At 41.6% G+C, this 19,585-nt stretch overlaps 1 protein-coding gene across 1 annotated transcript in view; it reads left to right on the top strand.

Annotated features, from left to right (window-relative positions):
* AHNAK2 (AHNAK nucleoprotein 2) overlaps positions 1 to 19,585 on the top strand; it is a 111,059-nt gene that overhangs the window by 47,940 nt on the left and 43,534 nt on the right. Inside the window, exons 2-6 of the mRNA XM_073570506.1 lie at positions 2,125 to 2,183; positions 6,197 to 6,292; positions 9,538 to 9,636; positions 18,914 to 19,055; positions 19,144 to 19,316. Coding sequence (XP_073426607.1) covers positions 9,622 to 9,636; positions 18,914 to 19,055; positions 19,144 to 19,316 — 330 coding nt within the window. The 5' untranslated portion in view covers positions 2,125 to 2,183; positions 6,197 to 6,292; positions 9,538 to 9,621. The remainder of the gene's footprint in view (positions 1 to 2,124; positions 2,184 to 6,196; positions 6,293 to 9,537; positions 9,637 to 18,913; positions 19,056 to 19,143; positions 19,317 to 19,585) is intronic.

Here is a 19,585-nt window from a genome sequence, read left to right as displayed (position 1 = left end):
GGTATACTTGCTCCCTATCCTGGGTTCCTTTCTGGTATATATGCCCCCCATCCTGGGTTCCTTCCTGGTTTATATGTCCTCCATCCTGGTATATATGCCCCCCATCCTGGGTTCCTTCCTTGTATATATGTTCTCCATCATGGTATATATGCTCACCATCCTGGGTTCCTTCCTGTATATATGTCCTCTATCCTGGTATATAGAGTTGTGCTCAAAAGTTTACATACTCTGGCAGAATTTTTGTTTTCTTGGCCTTTTTTCAGAGAATATGAATGATAACACAAAGACTTTTTCTCCACTCATGGTTAGTGGTTGGGTGAAGCCATTTATTGTCAAACTACTGTGTTTTCTCTTTTTAAATCATAATGACAACCCAAAACATCCAAATGACCCTGATCAAAAGTTCACATACCCTGTTGATTTTGGCCTGATAACATGCACAAAAGTTGACACAAATGGGTTTGAATGGCTACTAAAGGTAACATCCTCACCTGTGACCTGTTTGCTTGTAATCAGTGTGTGCATAAAAGCTGAGTGACTTTCTGGGATCCAGACAGACTCTTGCATCTTTCATCCAGCCACTGACATTTCTGGATTGTGAGTCATGGGGAAATCAAAAGAATTGTCAACGAATCTACAGAAAAAGGTTCCTTCCTGGTATATATGCCGCCTATCCTGGGTTCCTTCCTGGTATATACTGTATGTCTTCCATCCTGGTATATATGCCCCTATCCTGGGTTCCTTCCTGTTATACAGGTGCTTCTCACAAAATTAGAATATCATCAAACGGTTAATTTATTTCAGTTTTTCAATACAAAAAGTGAACCTCATATTATATACTGTAGAGTCATTACAAAAAGAGTGATCTGTTTCGTGCTTATTTCTGTTAATGTTGATGATTATGGCTTACAGCCAATGAAACCCAAAAGTCATTATCTCAGTAATTTAGAATTAACAAAAAAAACCTGCAAAGGCTTCCTAAGCGTTTAAAAAAGTCCCTTAGGATCCCGTTTCACTTAGCGACGCACCAGCGATCCCGACAACAATACGACCTGGTAGCTGCCAAACAGGCAGATCTCTTCAATGACGCAGCAACCATCCAGCGATCCTCGGCGGTCGTTGGTACCTTGTCACACAGCAGCTTTCCTGATGATTCCAGCCTGCGTCCCTGAGTTCTGCGTCGCCAACGAGTTCGCTCGTCGAGTCAAACACAGCGATGCACGCTGGCCAGTGGGACACCGACGATGAAAAAATGGCCCAGGACATTCCTGCACGATCAGCGATATCCAGCAGGGGGGCCGGTCGCTGCTGCGTGTCACATGTAGCGAGATTGCTAGCAATCTCGCTATGTGAGAATGGGTCTTTAGTCTGTTTCAGTAGATGTCACAATCATGGGGAAGACTGCTGACTTGACAGATGTCCAGAAGGCAGTCATTGACACACTCCACAAGTACGGTAAGCCACAAAAGGTCATTGCTAAAGAAGCTGGCTGTTCACAGAGTGCTGTATCCAAGCATATTAAAGGAGAGTTGAGTGGAAGGAAAAAGTGTGTTAGAAAAAGGTACACAAGCAACCGGGATAACCACAGCCTTGAAAGGATTGCTAAGAAAAGGACATTCAAATAAATCTATGGCATGTTAACATTTTTTTTTTCAATTTCTCAACTGGGTGAGAGCTGTTTGCTTATTACAGACTTTGATAAATTGTAAATATTTTCTGTTTGTTAAAGTTTAGAAACAAATTGAATTATAGTGAAAGATGAATAAGAGGATGCCAAAAGTTTTATAGCTGTAACTGTTGCCATCTAGTGGAAGTCATGAAGAATGAAGAAAGCTGATTTAGGCAAGGTTGGATTCCTTTACCAGACACTGTTAAAAAAGAAAAAAATTACTAAGTAACTTTTAAAAAATCAAATTCTGAAAATTTCAAACTAAATTCTCCAAAATCCCAAGTAAATTTCAAAAAATCGTATGTGTTTTTTTTTTCAAAATAAAAACTAGCAGACAATGATGTGTAAGAAAGATTTAGTGTCACAGGTCACATTGGCAGTGGCACTAGAGCTACAAGGTATATAGCTTTTGAACTGAAAATCATAGAATTTACTTTATTCATTTTCATTCTTAGTTTCCAAAAAGCCTCTTAAAGACGAAGAACCTGATGGAGATCCAGATGAAGATGACACCGTATGTAACTTTGGTCTCATCTATTCTATTATTTCTAAACACTGTTTTTCGGTGATTCCTTTGTATCCCTGTTCATACTGCACCCACACACACAAATGATACACCATTTGAAAGGTAAACTTGCCCCCTTCAGCAAGAAAATAACCAAACAAGCCTCACATCCACAATTTGATCACAAAATACAGTTTAAACATTAATTTTTATAAACCTGCAGTAAGGAAAAATGACCTGCAGGTGGCACCACAGTACTCCAAAGCACACTACCAACACATTTGTAAACATGCACTGCCTTTTCATTGATTACTTCGCCCCACACACACACACATGATACACCATTTGAAAGGTAAACTTCCTCCCTTCAGCAAGAAAACAGCCAAAGAAACCAAACATTCAAGATTTTATCACTAAATACAGTTTAAACATTCATTTTCATAAACCTGCAGAAAGACACAATGACCTGCAGGTGGCACCTCAAACGGAAAACATTTTTTGGCCTCTACTTATCAAACCAATTTATTGTATTACCAAAATACCTGTCTGTGTTCATCAGCTCATGAAATACATTTACACTTGACCAGCTTGCTTTTTCTGAAATTGTCTGCACCCCTGGTGACCAATGTGCAAAAATTTTGCACGGGCCAAGCTAGTATATATATATATATATATATATATATATTTATATATATATATATACACTCACTGGCCACTTTATTAGGTACACCATGCTAGTAAGGGGTTGGACCCCCTTTTGCCTTCAGAACTGCCTCAATTCTTCGTGGCAGAGATTCAACAAGGTGCTGGAAGCATTCCTCAGAGATTTTGGACCATATTGACATGATGGCATCACACAGTTGGCGCAGATTTGTCGGCTGCACATCCCTGATGCGAATCTCCCGTTCCACCACATCCCAAAGATGCTCTATTGGATTGAGATCTGGTGACTGAGGAGGCCATTTGAGTACAGTAAACTCATTGTCATGTTCAAGAAACCAATCTGAGATGATTCGAGCTTTATGACATGGCGCATTATCCTGCTGAAAGTAGCCATCAGATGTTGGGTACATTGTGGTCATAAAGGGATGGACATGGTCAGCAACAATACTCAGGTAGGCTGTGGCGTTGCAACGATGCTCAATTGGTACCAAGGGGCCCAAAGAGTGCCCAGAAAAAATTCCCCACACCATGACACCACCACCACCAGCCTGAACCGTTGATACAAGGCAGGATGGATCCATGCTTTCATGTTGTTTACGCCAAATTCTGACCCTACCATCCGAATGTCGCAGCAGAAATCGAGACTCATCAGACCAGGCAACGTTTTTCCAATCTTCTACTGTCCAATTTCGATGAGCTTGTGCAAATTGTAGCCTCAGTTTCCTGTTCTTAGCTGAGAGGAGTGGTACCCAGTGTGGTCTTCTGCTGCTGTAGCCCATCTGCCTCAAAGTTCGACGCACTGTGCGTTCAGAGATGCTCTTCTGCCTACCTTGGTTGTAACGGGTGGCAATTTGAGTCACTGATGCCTTTCTATCAGCTCGAACCAGTCTGCCCATTCTCCTCTGACCTCTGGCATCAACATGGCATTTCCGGCCACAGAACTGCCGCTCACTGGATTTTTTTTCTTTTTCGGACCATTCTCTGTAAACCCTAGAGATGGTTGTGCGTGAAAATCCCAGTAGATCAGCAGTTTCTGAAATTCTCAGACCAGCCCTTCTGGCACCAACAATCATGCCACGTTCAAAGGCACTCAAATCACCTTTCTTCCCCATACTGATGCTCGGTTTGAACTGCAGGAGATTGTCTTGACCATGTCTACATGCCTAAATGCACTGAGTTGCCGCCATGTGATTGGCTGATTAGAAATTAAGTCTTAACACACAGTTGGACAGGTGTACCTAATAAAGTGGCCAGTGAGTGTATATATACATATACACACCATATTTTTTGGATTATAAGACGCTCCGTATTATAAGACGCACCTCAAATGTTGAGAAGAAAAATATTTTTTTTAAATAAAATGGTGGTGCTTCTTATAATCCTTGCGTCTTATTGCTTACTGGGGGTGGTGGCTGCAGTGAAGCGGGGTCCCAGGGTCGCTGCTGGAGGAGGCAGGAGTGGGTGATGCTGCAGGCCGCAGGCTGGGATGATGGGGTGTTCCGATGTGCGGCGTGCCACTGCGAGTGTCTGGTGCTGCTGCGTGTGTTCAGAGCTGCGGGGGTGTTCAGTGCTGCTGCAGGTGTCTCCGGTGCTGCTGGGGCTCTGCCGACATTTTGTGAAAGGCCAGAGCCCCCACACTCACATAGTTTACTGTGCAGTGGACTCCGGGAAAATGGCCGCTGGGTGGCAGTGAATGTGCAGATGGAGGGCTCGGCACCAAGGTCTCGAGCAATGAGATCTCAGCGCAACACTGCCGAGCATCCGCAGCACCGCTGGACATCCCCTCATCCCAGCCAGCGGCCTGTAGCAACGGTAATGGTAAGGTATATCTGCATTATAAGACGCAGCCCCATTTTCTCCCCATATTTTGGGGAAAAAAGGTACGTTATAATCCGAAAAATGCGGTAATTATCTTGTAATGTTTTCACATCCTGTTCCGTCCAGATGTGTCCGGATCCCTGAATTCCAAGCGGTGGAAGTTCACCGACCGCTATATTTGGACACCCAAGTGAAGGGTGTCTAAATATGGAAACTGCTGGTGATAGCAACCTCTTGTACGGCACCACCAGCGGAACACCGTCACAACACACACACACACATACTGTATACGCCTTATGCACCACACACACACAAACACACACTGTATATGCCGCACGCACCACACACACACATACACACTGCACACGCCATGCGCAGCCTCTTGCGCGGTACCACCAGCAGAACACCGTCATTAACATGCTGCCACCGGGATCAGCTGAATGATTCACTGACCGCCGCCATCTTTGTACAGGAGGAGCGCATGCGCCGTTTTAATGTGACCGCTGCTATCTGTCTGCACAAAGATGGCGGAGGTCTGATTTACTGCGCCTGTGTGAATTCCACTAAGGCGCAGTGAATCATTCGGCTGATCCCGGCGGCAGATGCTCGACTTGTCTACAGGCAGAGGAAGCCGGTCACATTAAAGGGGTTTTCCCATGAACGAAAGTTAATTTTAAAAATTGTCTGTGTCTGACCGTGTACGGAGCATACCACATCTCCTGGGCAGGGGAGGAAGCAAAAGACAATACTGACATTACAGCAGGGGATTACAGAGGATTCATTTTGTGAGGTAAAATATTTCACAGACTGTTTTTAAACAGTATTATACCTCACAAAATGTATCCTCTGCGATCTCCTGCTGTAATGTCAGTATTGTCTTTTGCTTCCTCCCCTGCCCAGGAGCTGTTGTATATTCTGTACATGGTCAGTCACAGACAATTTTTAAAATGAACTTTCGTTGGTGGGAAAACCCCTTTAAAAAGCAAATATTAATGCCAACATCAAAAAAATACCAAGAATATACCATCAAAGAAAAGGACGGCTATTCAAGTTACCGCAGAAACATGACAAGGGGGATAGCACAAGGGGTAGACAGGTCAAAGAAGAGAGCACAGACAGGAGAAGTCAGCACATGGGGAAAGAGAGAGTGGATAGGTGGGTGAGCACATGGGGGGAGAGATTCTCAACGCTGCAAAACCTGCCCCCATAGTGACATTACCGCCCTCCCGATGCGATAGCATGGGGCCTCCATCTAGTTTTTCATATTTGCCTATCATATTTGTACTGTACTATCAAGAATATTGCATAGGTTCATACATTGCGACTGTGGGGCGTTTCATTGGGGCAGTTTTTCAGAACTCCTGCAGCAGTTTTGAAAAATTTCTGAAACAGTGAAAAAATACACAACAGGTGCCACATGTGAACCCATTCTTACACTTATTGCTGCACACATGCATTTTTTTTCCAAGTTTTGTCACCCTCACAGTCTCTCATGTAAATGTGCTCCACTTTATTGTGGTTATTTGTGTTCTTTATTGCAGACAATTGAGGTTGAGCTAGAAAATGTACGTCCACGGCCTCAAGGATCATCACCCGTGTATGAATATGCGGTAAACGAATATTATATTGATCCAGAGGTAAGAAATCAGAAAATAAAATAAAATTACATAATCTTAATAAAAAACACAATTATATTTAATATAGAATATTTAGCAATATGCTGAATTGCATGAATAAATTATAATTACATTTCATTTTACCAAAGCAGTTTAAGAATTGAAAGTTGAGCTCTGATATGTTGCTAAATGTATCAAAAGCAGTGGGATCAAATGGTGAAAAAAACATTATTCCACCACTCTTTTGGGTTTTTTTGTTTTTAAGCTATTTAATGTGCAGTTAAAATGATCTGCCAGCATATTCCCCAGGTCAGTACGATTTTGGCCAAATTTACCAAACTTGTATATGGTAGGTTTATTTTTTTTATTAGTTTAGTGACTTAAAAAAATTCTGAAGTTTGTAAAAAAAAAAAAAAGTATTGTGTCGTCATTTTCCAAGACATATGGCACATTTATTTTTCTAATTTTCTTCTACATTACTTTTTATATTCAGTATTGTTGATTATTAGAGTCGGATATTATCCAGAAATTATATACCCCTGATATATCCTTGTATCAGGGTCGGACTGGGGTGTCTGGGGCCCACAGGGGGAATGGACTCTAGGGCCCCACCCAACAGCTATATGCAAATATTTGTCAGTTGTTATCCCCATTATCGTGGAGCATCGGCTCTAAAACACAGGCGGCTTCTGCACATGTGCTGTGCACCCCCATAACTGGGATGTATAATTACGGTAGCTTACATTAATGGGGTTCTTTGGTTAAAACAAGTTATCACCGATCCATATGTTCTACAGGATAGGTGATCGCTTAGGTCCGACCATTAGGAACTACACCAATCGGAAGAATGAGGATGTTTTATTGTTGATAGGATACTTATCCCCATTTTAAAAAGGAGCAACAGGTGGGATATCTGACTGCGGCTCCATTTATTCTCTTTTGGGGCTTCCAGAAAAAAACAAGTGCAGCCACTGAGGAAATGAATGGATCAGTGGTCAAATTGGATATGCCACTCCAGTTTAATGGGGGAAAAAAGAATCTTCTCCTAATTAATATCAGAGAGAACAAATGACCGCCATACACAACACAATCCCCCTATACCAAAGACCAATACTACCACATACAGGGAAGAAATACCACCACACCATGACCAGACCATATGGTGACCGAATAATACAACATACAAGAAACAAATACAGCAACACCATGACCAGATCACAAATTGCAACATACTGACCAAGTAATACCACATACAGGGAACAAATACAGTCACACCAAGACCAGAGCACATATTACCACCACATGGTGACCGAATAATACCACATACAAGGAACAAATACACAACATCATGACCAGACCACATAGTGACCGAATGAATAATATGACATATTACCGGCATATAGGGACCAAATAATACCACATACAAGGAGAAATACTGCCACACCGTGACCAGACCACAAATTACCACCACATAGTGACCGAAAACTACAATACTGATCATGAATACAAACCACAATACTAACACTGTTATTACTACCAGTGACAATATACACAAGAGCTCTGTATATAGTGTCAGGGTATATGTACTACAGTGATCACCAGTGACATTATACACAGGACCTGTGTATATTGTGTTAGTGTACAGAAAATACAGTGATCCCCAGTGACATTATACACATGAGCTCTGTATATAGTGTCAGTGTACAGGTAATACAGGGATCACCAGTGACTTTATACACAGAAGCTCTGCATATAGTGTATAGTGTACAGGTAATACAGTGCTCATCGGTGACATTATACACAGGAGCTTTCTATATAGTGTCAGTGTACAGATAATACAGTGATCACCGGTGACATTGTACACAGGAGCTCTGTATATAGTGTGCATGTACATGTAATACACTGACTCACCAGTGATGTCTGTAGTTGAAGTCCTTCATCTTCACTTTTCTTCTTCATCCAGCACAGACCACCATCACCTCTTGCAGCCATGGCTCGTCTCTGCAAAAAATAACAGTCATCAATAGCTGATTGCTTCCAGAGCACTTTCCCCACTTTTTCCCTGACTTCTACTCTACATCAGATGAAGGAAAAAAGCTACGTAGTGCTGCCCTGCACAATAACAGGACCTCCTTTTTGTTCCCTCCATGAAAAACAGTTTCCTAAAAAGTAAATTATATTACAGTGGTGATAATGTTCCTAATTGGACACTAAAGAAATTATGTTCCCCACTTGTCACCATAAACTAATATAGCATGTTCCTCATTCTGACTCATTCAAATAGTAATTAAGCCCCTCATCCCCTTTATTTAATAATCTCACCCAGCCTGGCCCCCTTTATTTTATAATATGCCCCAGCCTGGCCCCCTTTATTTTATAATGTGACCCAGTCTGGCCCCCTTTATTTTATAATATGCCCCAGCCTGGCCATCTATGTCCCTTGTCCAGCCTGGCCCCCAGATATCCATCCTGCCCCCCCAGCTATACATATTGGCCCTCATATGGCCCTTGTCCTGCCCCCATATATTTTTCCTGGACCCCCATATATCCTTCCTGGTCCCTTGTCCTGGCTCCCCCATATATCCATCCTGACCCCCATATATATGTATCCTGCCCACCCCCATATATATGCTCCCTGGTCTCTTGTCCTGCCCCCTATATATCCATCCTGGCTCCCCATATATGTCATATTTATAGGTTTATATTGTTTTAGTTTATTTTTCAATCCAAAGGGCTGGATGAGGGTATGTTTTTTGTGTCCTGAACTGTAGTGTAGGTGCGAACACTGAAAACTGCAATTATAATTTTTTTTTCCTTACAATTATTTCTTTCTATAAGGCTTTTGACTTATGTCTTGAATATTTTTATATTTTGTTTCAATCATTTTTTATGGATGTAAAAAAAACTAATATTTTTTTAAATTTCTTCATTTGTTAAGGGATGGGAAAAGGGGTGACTCAAAATCTTATATTTTTTTGTTTAATATTTTTAAAAACATGTTTTTCTTTTTACTGTACTTTTTAGTTGTCATTAGATAGATAAATAGATAGCTAGATATGGGATAGATAGATAGATAGATAGATAGATAGATAGATAGATAGATATGGGATAGATAGATAGATAGATAGATAGATAGATAGATAGATATGGGATAGATAGATAGATAGATAGATAGATAGATAGATAAATAGATAGATAGATAGATAGATAGATACATACAGTAGATATAAAATATTTTTTGCCAATTTATCTATCTGTTATTACAGGACACTTCCGTATATGCAGGCACTGAGCGTTCAAGCAGTGTAAGGAAGACTTCCTTTATACGTACCTCACATCCCTTTGCAAAAATGGCAGACTCGGATGTAAGTATGACTTTTTAATTTGCAATAAGAAAATGCTGCATAAATATATCTCAGTAATAATGATTATGTAAGAGCAAGAAACGCTGGGGAATTTCAAGTATGATATTAGCAGAATTTTAAATGCAGCTTTGGAATAAAATACAGGCTGTTACTCAGGATCAGTACACAATATACACTGGAAATATTTTCAGCATAGCTAAACTACTTATGTGTAGAGGTGAGTGAACACAAACTGTACTGGACACTAAGTGCTGAACTCCGAACACGGACTTCTCCCGGAAGTCCATTTTAGTGTTTGGATGCTGAGGAGTGAGAGAAACAGCCCTTTGCAGCCCCTAGTCATTACTGTGACCATTTTATAGCACCAAATTTTGGGTCCCGATTGACTTGTATGGGGTTCGGGTTCAAGTTTGGGTAGAGTTCTGGTAGCCGAACCGAACTTTGGACTAAAGTTTGCTCGAACTCGAACATCCACGGGTCCGCCCATCTGTATTTATGTATAGTAGTGTATAAAAATGGACATACCCTGTAATCCCTTTCTGACATAGGACATACCGATACGTCTCATGTTGGGCGCCAGTGTATGGAGTATGCTCAAGAGCTGAGCCTGCACCATACCCGCCCCAGTCTCTGTTCTTAAGCCCTTACATGCTGTATCAATTTCTGGCAGCGACATTTAAGGTGCGTGATTCGGGGGCACAGTGTTTCTTGTATCATGAATTGCCGTGACAGCTGGTAGCCTGCCAAAGACCTCCATGGCTGCCATCTTAGTATGCCAAAGTATAGTATCTTAGTAGAGTATTAATTTCTTTATATATTGCTGTGGCATTTGTGACGACTCCTGGAGTGGACCCTCTGGGTCGTGGCACCAACCCTCCCAGGGCGAGCTGACCTAGTGAAGACCACCCCCTATACAGGGAGTGTCAGGGGCAAGCCCCAGGGGGTGAGGTACCACGACTGCTGGCACCAGGCGGCCGGCTCACAGGAGACACGAGTGGGTGAGTGTGTCTGCAGGATGTGTAAAGCGTGGACACGGGAACACGTGGTATACAGAGACTTCGTACGTCCGGGTGTGAGTGAAGCAGGATGCATGCAAGGAGCACGTCAGAGCACTGAGTCAGGCAGCAGGTGTGCCCGGAGGTGTAACAGAGTACAGGAGCAGGGTGTGTGCCAGAGGGCACAACTGAGCATAAGACAGAGTGCAGGATAGGAAGGTGTGCCAGGAGGCACAACTGAGTAATAGACCGAGTACAGGATTAGTGCGTGTGCCAGGAGGCACAACTGAGTACAAGGCAGAGCACAGGATCAGAGTATGTGCCAGGAGGCACAACTGAGTACAAGGCAGAGGACCCGAAAACAGTGCACAGCAAGGCAGGGACACGGCAGACCAAGCCAGGAAGTACAACAATAATCAGGCACCTCCCCTAGGAAGAGGTAGCCTGATATAGCACATGATCACGAGAGCTTCCAGGTCAAGTACTCCAGTACCATAGAGAGGACTGACCTGGAGACCGAACTGAGAAAAGCGCGCAAGTGTAGACATAACATGGAGGAGACAGGGACCTAGGTACGAGAGGTGCGCGTGCGCACCCGGCGGGACCCCCGGAAGAGATGACATTGGGACCGAGGTCCCGTCCCCAGGTGAGCGTGGCGTGACAGCATTACACTGTAAGCAGCAATTAACCCCTTCCTGACCTTTGACACCACATAGGCGTCATGAAAAGTCGTGCCAATACGACCCATGACGCCTATGTGGCGACATGAATTAATTGCCCTCCTGCGGGTCGGGTGAGCGGGGTCACTAAAAGGACACCCGACCCGCACACACAGGACACTTGATGGTTAACCCCAGGGCGTGTGGCTTAGCCCCAACATGCCTACGATCACTCTGATTGGCTGTTAAAAGTGAAACAGCCAATCAGAGCGATTGTAATATTTCACCAATGAAACCCCCCCACACTGACTCACAGCACCGATCGGCTGCCAGCACCAACTGACGGCACTAATCGGCAGCCGCCATCATAATCTGCTCCCCCACCTTCCCTCCGCTCCCCCCCACCCTCCGATCACCCCCTCTCACCCTCCACGGTGCCTCCAAACTCCTTCTGGCCGTCCCGATGTCCCGCCATGCAGGATCATGGGCGCCGCCATCTTGGAAAATGGCGGGCGCATGCGCAGTGCACCGAATCGAATCTGCAATGCTGCAGATTCATTCATTTATTTTGATCACTATGATAAACTTTCACAGTGATCAAAATAAAAAAAACTAAATCACTTCCCCCCTTATCACCCCCATAGGTAGGGACAAATAATAAAATAAAGAAAATATTTTTATTTTTCTATTAGGGTTAGGGTTAGGGCTAGGGCTAGGGTTATGATTAGAATTAGGGTTAGGGTTAGAATTAGGGCTAGGGTTATGGTTAGGGCTAGGGTTAGGGTTGGAATTAGGGTTAGGGTTACAAATAGGGTTAGGGTTGGAATTAGGGTTGGGATTAGGGTTAGGGTTGTAATTAGGAGTGGGATCAGGGTTAGGGGTTGGGTTGGGGTTGGGATTACGGTTAGGCTTGTGGTTAGGGATAAAGTTGGGATTAGGGTTAGTGGTGTGTTGGGGTTAGGGTTGTGGTTAGGGTTATGATTAGTGTTGGGATTAGGGTTAGGGGTGTGTTGGGGTTAGAGTTGGAGATAGAATGGAGGGGTTTCCACTGTTTAGGCACATCATGGGAAGCGCGACATGGTGCCACCATTTATTCCAGCTAATTTTGCGTTCGAAAAGTCAAACAGTGCTCCCTCCATTTCGAGCCCCGACGTGTGCCCAAACAGTGGTTTACCCCCACATATGGGGTATCAGCGTACTCAGGAAAAATTGCACAACAACTTTGGGGGTCTAATTTCTCCTGTTACCCTTGGGAAAATAAAAAATTGGGGGCTAAAATAATTATTTTTGTGGAAAAGAAATTATTTTTTATTTTCACGGCTCTGCGTTATAAACTTCTGTGAAGCACTTGGGGGTTCAAAGTGCTCACCACATATCTAGATTAATTCCTTGGGTGGTCTAGTTTCCAAAATGGGGTCACTTGTGGGGGGTTTCCACTTTTTAGGTACATTAAGGGCTCTGCAAACATAACATGATGCCCGCAGACCATTCCATCAAGTCGGCATTTCAAAACGTCACTACTTCCCTTCCGAGCCCCAACATGTGCCCAAACAGTGGTCCCCCCACATATGGGGTACCAACATACTCAGGACAAACTGGACAACAACTTTTGGGGTCCAATTTATCCTGTTGCCATTGTGAAAATAAAAAATAGTGGGCTAAAAAATCATTTTTTGAGGAAAAAAAATATTTTTATTTTCACGGCTCTGCGTTATAAACTTCTGTGAAGCACCTGGGGGTTCAAAGTGCTCACTATGCATCTAGATAAGTTCCTTAGGGGGTCTAGTTTCCAAAATAGGGTCATTTGTGGGGGAGCTCCAAAGTTTAGGCACACAGGGGCTCTACAAACACGATAAGGTGTCCGCTAATGACGCTCCTTCTGAGCCCTGCCGTGCGCCCAAACTGTGGTTCCCCCCACATATGGGGTACCAGCGTACTCAGGACAAACTGGACAACAACTTTTGGGGTCCAATTTATCCTGTTACCCTTGAGAAAATAAAAAATAGCTGGCTAAAAAATCATTTTTGAGGAAAAAATAATAATTTTTTATTTTCGTGGCTCTGCGTTTATAAACTTCTGTGAAGCACTTGGGGGTTCAGAGTGCTAACTACACATCTAGATAAGCTCCTTGGGGGTTCTAGTTTCCAAAATGGGTCAATTGTGGGGGTTTCTACTGTTTAGGCACATCAGGGGCTCTGCAAACGCAACATGACGCCCGCAGAAGATTCCATCAAAGTCTGCATTCCAAAATGGTGCTCTTTCCCTTCTGAGCTTTCGTATGCTCCCAAACAGTGGTTCCCCCCACATATGGGGTATTGGTGTACTCAGGACAAATTGGACAACAACTTTTGTGGTTCAATTTCTCCTGTTAGCCTTGTGAAAATAAAAAATAGCGGGCTAAAAAATCATTTTTGAGCAAAAAAAATGATTTTTTATTTTCACTGCTCTGCGTTATAAACTTCTGTGAAGCACTTGGGGGTTCAAAGTGCTCACCACACATCTAGATAAGTTCCTTCGGGGGTCTAGTTTCCAAAATGGGGTCATTTGTGGGGGAGCTTCAAAGTTTAGGTACCAAGGGGCTCTCCAAACGCGACATGGTGTCCGCTAACGATTGGAGCTAATTTTCCAATCAAAAAGTCAAATGGCGCTCCTTCCCTTCCAGGCCCTGCCGTGCGCCCAAACAGTGGTTTATGACCACATATGAGCTATTGGTGTACTCAGGAGAAATTGCCCAACAAATTTTTGGATCCCTTTTATCCTGTTGCCCATGTGAAAATGAAAAAACTGAGGCTAAATAAAATTTTTGTGAAAAAAAGTATTTTTTATTTTTACGGATCAATTTGTGAAGCACCTGGGGGTTAAAAGTGCTCACTATGCATCTAGATAAGTTCCTTGGAGGGTCTAGTTTCCAAAATTGGATCACTTGTGGGGGAGCTCCAATGTTTAGGCACACAGTGGCTCTCCAAACGCGACATGGCAACCGCTAAATATTCAAGCATGTTTTCCATTCAAAAAGTCAAATGGCGCTCCTTCCATTCTGAGCCCTGCCGTGCGCCCAAACAGTGGTTTATGACCACTTATGAGGTATCGGTGTACTCAGGAGAAATTGCCCAATAAATTTTAGGATCCATTTTATCCTGTTGCCCATGTGAAAATAAAAAACTGATGGTAAAAGAAAATTTTTGTTGGAAAAATTAATATGTCCATTTTTTCTTTCCACATTGCTTTAGTTCCTGTGAAGCACCTGGAGGGTTAATAATCTTCTTGAATGTAGTTTTGAGTAGCTTGAGGGGTGCAGTTTTTAGAATTGTGTCACTTTTGGGTATTTTCTGCCATCTAGACCCCTCAAAGTGACTTCAAATGTGAGGTGGTCCCTAAAAAAATGGTTTTGTAAATTTTGTTGTAAAATTGAGAAATCGCTGGTCAACTTTTAACCCTTATAACTTCCTAACAAAAAAAACTTTGTTTCCAAAATTGTGCTTTTGTAAAGTAGACATGTGGGAAATGTTATTTATTAACTATTTTGTGTCACATAGCTCTCTGGTTTAACAGAATAAAAATTCAAAATTTGAAATTTGCAAAATTTTCAAAATTTTCGCCAAATTAACGCAAAAATTATCGACCTAAATTTACCACTTACAGTCATGGCCAAAAGTATTGACACCCCTGCAATTCTGTCAGATAATATTCAGTTTCTTCCTGAAAATGATTGCAAACACAAATTCTTTGGTATTATTATCTTCATTTAATTTGTCTTAAATAAAAAAACGCAAAAGAGAATGAAGCAAAAAGCAAAACATTGATCATTTCACCCATAACTCCAAAAATGGGCCGGACAAAAGTATTGGCACCCTCAGCCTAATACTTGGTTGCACAACCTTTAGCCAAAATAACTGCGACCGACTGCTTCCGGTAACCATCAATGAGTTTCTTACAATGCTCTGCTGGAATTTTAGACCATTCTTCTTTGGCAAACTACTCCAGGTCCCTGATATTTGAAGGGTGCCTTCTCCAAACTGCCATTTTTAGATCTCTCCACAGCTGTTCTATGGGATTCAGGTCTGGACTCATTGCTGGCCACCTTAGAAGTCTCCAGTGCTTTCTCTCAAACCATTTTCTAGTGCTTTTTGAAGTGTGTTTTGGGTTATTGTCCTGCTGGAAGACCCATGACCTCTGAGGTAGACCCAGCTTTCTCACACTGGGCCCTAAATTATGCTGCAAAATTTGTTGGTAGTCTTCTGACTTCATAATGCCATGCACACGGTCAAGCAGTCCAGTGCCAGAGGCAGCAAAGCAACCCCAAAACATCAGGGAACCTCCGCCATGTTTGACTGTAGGGATCATGTACTTTTCTTTGAATGCCTCTTTTTTCTCCTGTAAACTCTATGTTGATGCTTTTGCCCTAAAAGCTCTACTTTTGTCTCATCTGACCAAAGAACATTCTTCCAAAATGTTTTAGGCTTTTTCAGGTAAGTTTTGGCAAACTCCAGCCTGGCTTTTTTATGTCTCGGGGTAAGAAGTGGAGTCTTCCTGGGTCTCCTACCATACAGTCCCTTTTCATTCAGATGCCGACGGATAGTACAGGTTGACACCGTTGTACCCTCGGACTGCAGGGCAGCTTGAACTTGTTTGGATGTTAGTGGAGGTTCTTTATCCAACATCCGCACAATCTTGCGTTGAAATCTCTTGTCAATTTTTCTTTTCCGGCCACATCTAGGGAGGTTAGCCACAGTGCCATGGGCTTTAAACTTCTTGATGACACTGCGCACGGTAGACACAGGAACATTTAGGTCTTTGGAGATGGACTTGTAGCCTTGAGATTGCTCATGCTTCCTCACAATTTGGTTTCTCAAGTCCTCAGACAGTTCTTTGGTCTTCTTTCATTTCTCCATGCTCAATGTGGTACACACAAGGACACAAGACAGAGGTTGAGTCAACTTTAATCCATGTCAACTGGCTGCAAGTGTGATTTAGTTATTGCCAACACCTGTTAGGTGCCACAGGTAAGTTACAGGTGCTGTTAATTACACAAATTAGAGAAGCATCACATGATTTTTCGAACAGTGCCAATACTTTTGTCCACCCTCTTTGTTATGTTTGGTGTGGAATTATATCCAATTTGGCTTTAGGACAATTCTTTTTGTGTTTTTTCATTTAAGACAAATTAAATGAAGATAATAATACCAAAGAATTTGTGTTTGCAATCATTTTCAGGAAGAAACTGAGTATTATCTGACAGAATTGCAGGGGTGTCAATACTTTTGGCCATGACTGTACATGAAGCCCAATATGTTACGAAAAAACAGTCTCGGAATCTCTAGGATGCGTTGAAGCGTTCCTGAGTTAATACCTCATAAAGGGACACTGGTCAGAATTGCAAAAAATGGCCAGGTCATTAAGGTCAAAATAGCCTGGGTCATGAAGGGGTTAATGAAATGATGGTAGATTCAAATCTCCTAGGGGAACTAAAAAAAAGTAAAAAGAAAAGAAAATGATTTTTTTTTTAAAAAATATAGAAACTATAAAAAAAATTGGTACACATCTCGTTTTCTCTTTTAAAAATTAAAAAATATACATATTTGGCTTTGCCGTTTCCATAAAAGAGTAATCTATCGAAATATAAATTTAACACCATAAAGCAAAACAATCATACTACCAGAATTACCAAATTTTAGTTGCCAGCTCCCTCAAAAATACAATAAAAAGAGATCAAAATTGTTGCATGTACTCCAAAAGAATATCAATAAAAAAAGTCAGCTCGCCAAGCAAAAAGCAAGACCTCATACCGTTTCCTTGATAGGAAACATGGTATGGTAAAATGAATGGCATCATTCAAAATTGTAACTGATCCTGGAAAAACACAAGCCCTTAAATGGCTATGTAGGCAGAAAAATAAAAAAAAAGTTAGGACTCTTGGAAGAAAGGGTGGGAACAACAAATGCGTGAAAAATTGCTGGGCCATGAAGGAGTTTTCCTTTAAATTAATTTAATTGATATATAAGTGAAAAAAATCTAATTCCCTGTGAGCATTTAGTTGTATGAAAAACTTTTTGCTCCTTCCTGATTTCCTATTCTTTTGCATATTTGTCACACTTACATTTTTCAGATCACCAAGCAAATGTAAATATTAGACAAAGATAACACAAGTAATCACAAAATGCAGTTTTTAAATTAAGGTCTTTATTATTAAGGGGAAAAAAATGTAACCTACAAGGCCATGTTTGAAAAAGTGATTGCCCCTAAACCTTATAACTAGTCGGGCCACCCTTAGCAGCAATAACTGCAATCAAGCGTTTCCGATAACTGGCAATGAGACTTTTACAACGCTCTGGTTAAATTTTGGCCCACGCATTTTTGCAGAATTGTGGTAATTCAGCCAAATTGGAAGGTTTCAGAGCATGAACCACCTTTTCAAGGTCATGCCACAGGATCTCAATCGGATTAAGGTCAGGACTTTGACTACGCCACTCCAAACTCTTAATTTTGTTTTTCTGAAGCCATTCAGAGGTGGAGGTTTTGAATCATTGTCCTGCTGCGTAACCCAAGTCTGCTTCAGCTTGAGGTAAATAAAAGATGGCCAGACATTTTCCTTCAGAATTTTAGACAGCAGCAGAATTCATGGTTCCATTTACCACAGCAAATCTTCCAGGTCCTTAAGCAGCAAAACAGCCCCAGACCATCACACTACCACCACCATATTTTACTGTTGGTATGCTGTTCTTTTTCTGAAATGCTGTGTTACTTCTAAGCCAGATGTAATGGGACATATACCTTCCAAAAAGTTGAACTTTGGCATCGTCAGTCCACAGAGTATTCTCTTAAAGGTCTTGGGGATCATAAAGATGTTTTCTAGCAAACTGAGACGAGCCTTTATGTTCTTATTACTCAGGAGTGGTTTTCGTCTTGGAACTCTGCCATGCAGGCCATTTTTGCCGAGTCTCTTTCTTATTGTGGCGTAATGAACACTGACCTTAACTGAGGCAGCTGAGGCATGCAGTTCTTGGGATGTTGTTGTGGGGTCTTTTTTGACCTCTTGGTTGAGTCGTCGCTGCACTCTTGGGGTAATTTTGGTTGGCTGGCCACTCCTGGGAAGGTTCACTACTGTTCCATGTTTTCGCCATTTGTGGATAATGGCTCTCACTGTGGTTTGCTGTAGTTCCAAAGCTTTAGAAATGGCTTTATAACCTTTCCAGACTGATAGATCTCAATTACTTTGTTTCTCATTTGTTCTATAATTTCTTTGGATCATGATGATCCATGTGGCAGTAATCAGGCCTGACCGTAGCTAGGATATTTGAATTCAGCTTTTCAAAGATGTGATATATCACATTTAATTTGTTTTTTTGTTGTTTTTTTTTGGGGGGGCAAAGACTTTTTCACACAGGGCCTTTTAGGCTTGGCTTTCTTTTTCCCCTCAATAATAAACACTTTCATTTAAAAATTGCAGTATGTGCTTACTTGTGTTATCTTTGTCTAATATTTAAATTTATTTGGTGATTTGAAGCATTTAAGTGTGACAAACATGCAAAATAATAGGAAATCAGGAAGGGGCAAACACTTTTTCACACAACTGTATACTTCCCATTTCTTAAATTAATTTGAGAGGTTTTTTTTATACTTCAGGAACCAATGGAGGTGACATTTTGCACTGAAGTGGATAAAGATGGTAAAGGGTTTATAATAACTGGTGGAGGGACAGAAGGAATCATTGTATCCCACGTCTTAAGGGAACATCCACATTCAAATATATTCAGCATTAAAGAAGGTAATATATACTTGACTTTTTATATTATTATTGCTATTATTATTATTTTCCTTTAAAAACTGATTGCATCGACAATATTGTCTTGCAGGTGATCAACTGCTAAGTGCGACAATCTACTTTGACAATATCAGTTATGTAGATGCAATGAAAATTTTGCACCATTCTGAGCCATATAAAGTACAATTCCAGTTTAAAAGGAAACTTGGAAGAGAAGAAATAGAAAAAATGCAATCAATTGTTGAAACCAAGAAAAATAAGCAGGTGAGTTAAATTTTACAACTAAAATCAAATTTGATTTTTCATTGGTTACTTGGTTATCATATCACCCTATATTACTATTTTAGAAATTGTGACTGTAAACGTGGTAGTGCTAAAATAATCTGGCAATAGGGCCCATGACCAGCATTTTTTAATGAAACCCCTTTTAACACATAATGTATGCTTATTTAAGATTGTATTTGGACAGAAAACTTAAAGAGGTTGTCCGATTAAAACAACTATTCAATTTAAAAGATAGGTGATAACTTGTT

The sequence above is a fragment of the Dendrobates tinctorius genome, unplaced genomic scaffold, assembly GCF_039654945.1.
Source record: "Dendrobates tinctorius isolate UK_male_01 unplaced genomic scaffold, ASM3965494v1 ptg000006l, whole genome shotgun sequence".
NCBI classification, from domain to species: domain Eukaryota; kingdom Metazoa; phylum Chordata; class Amphibia; order Anura; family Dendrobatidae; genus Dendrobates; species Dendrobates tinctorius.
Note: the sequence above shows the minus strand (reverse complement) of the source record. Positions and strands in the feature narration are given on the sequence as shown.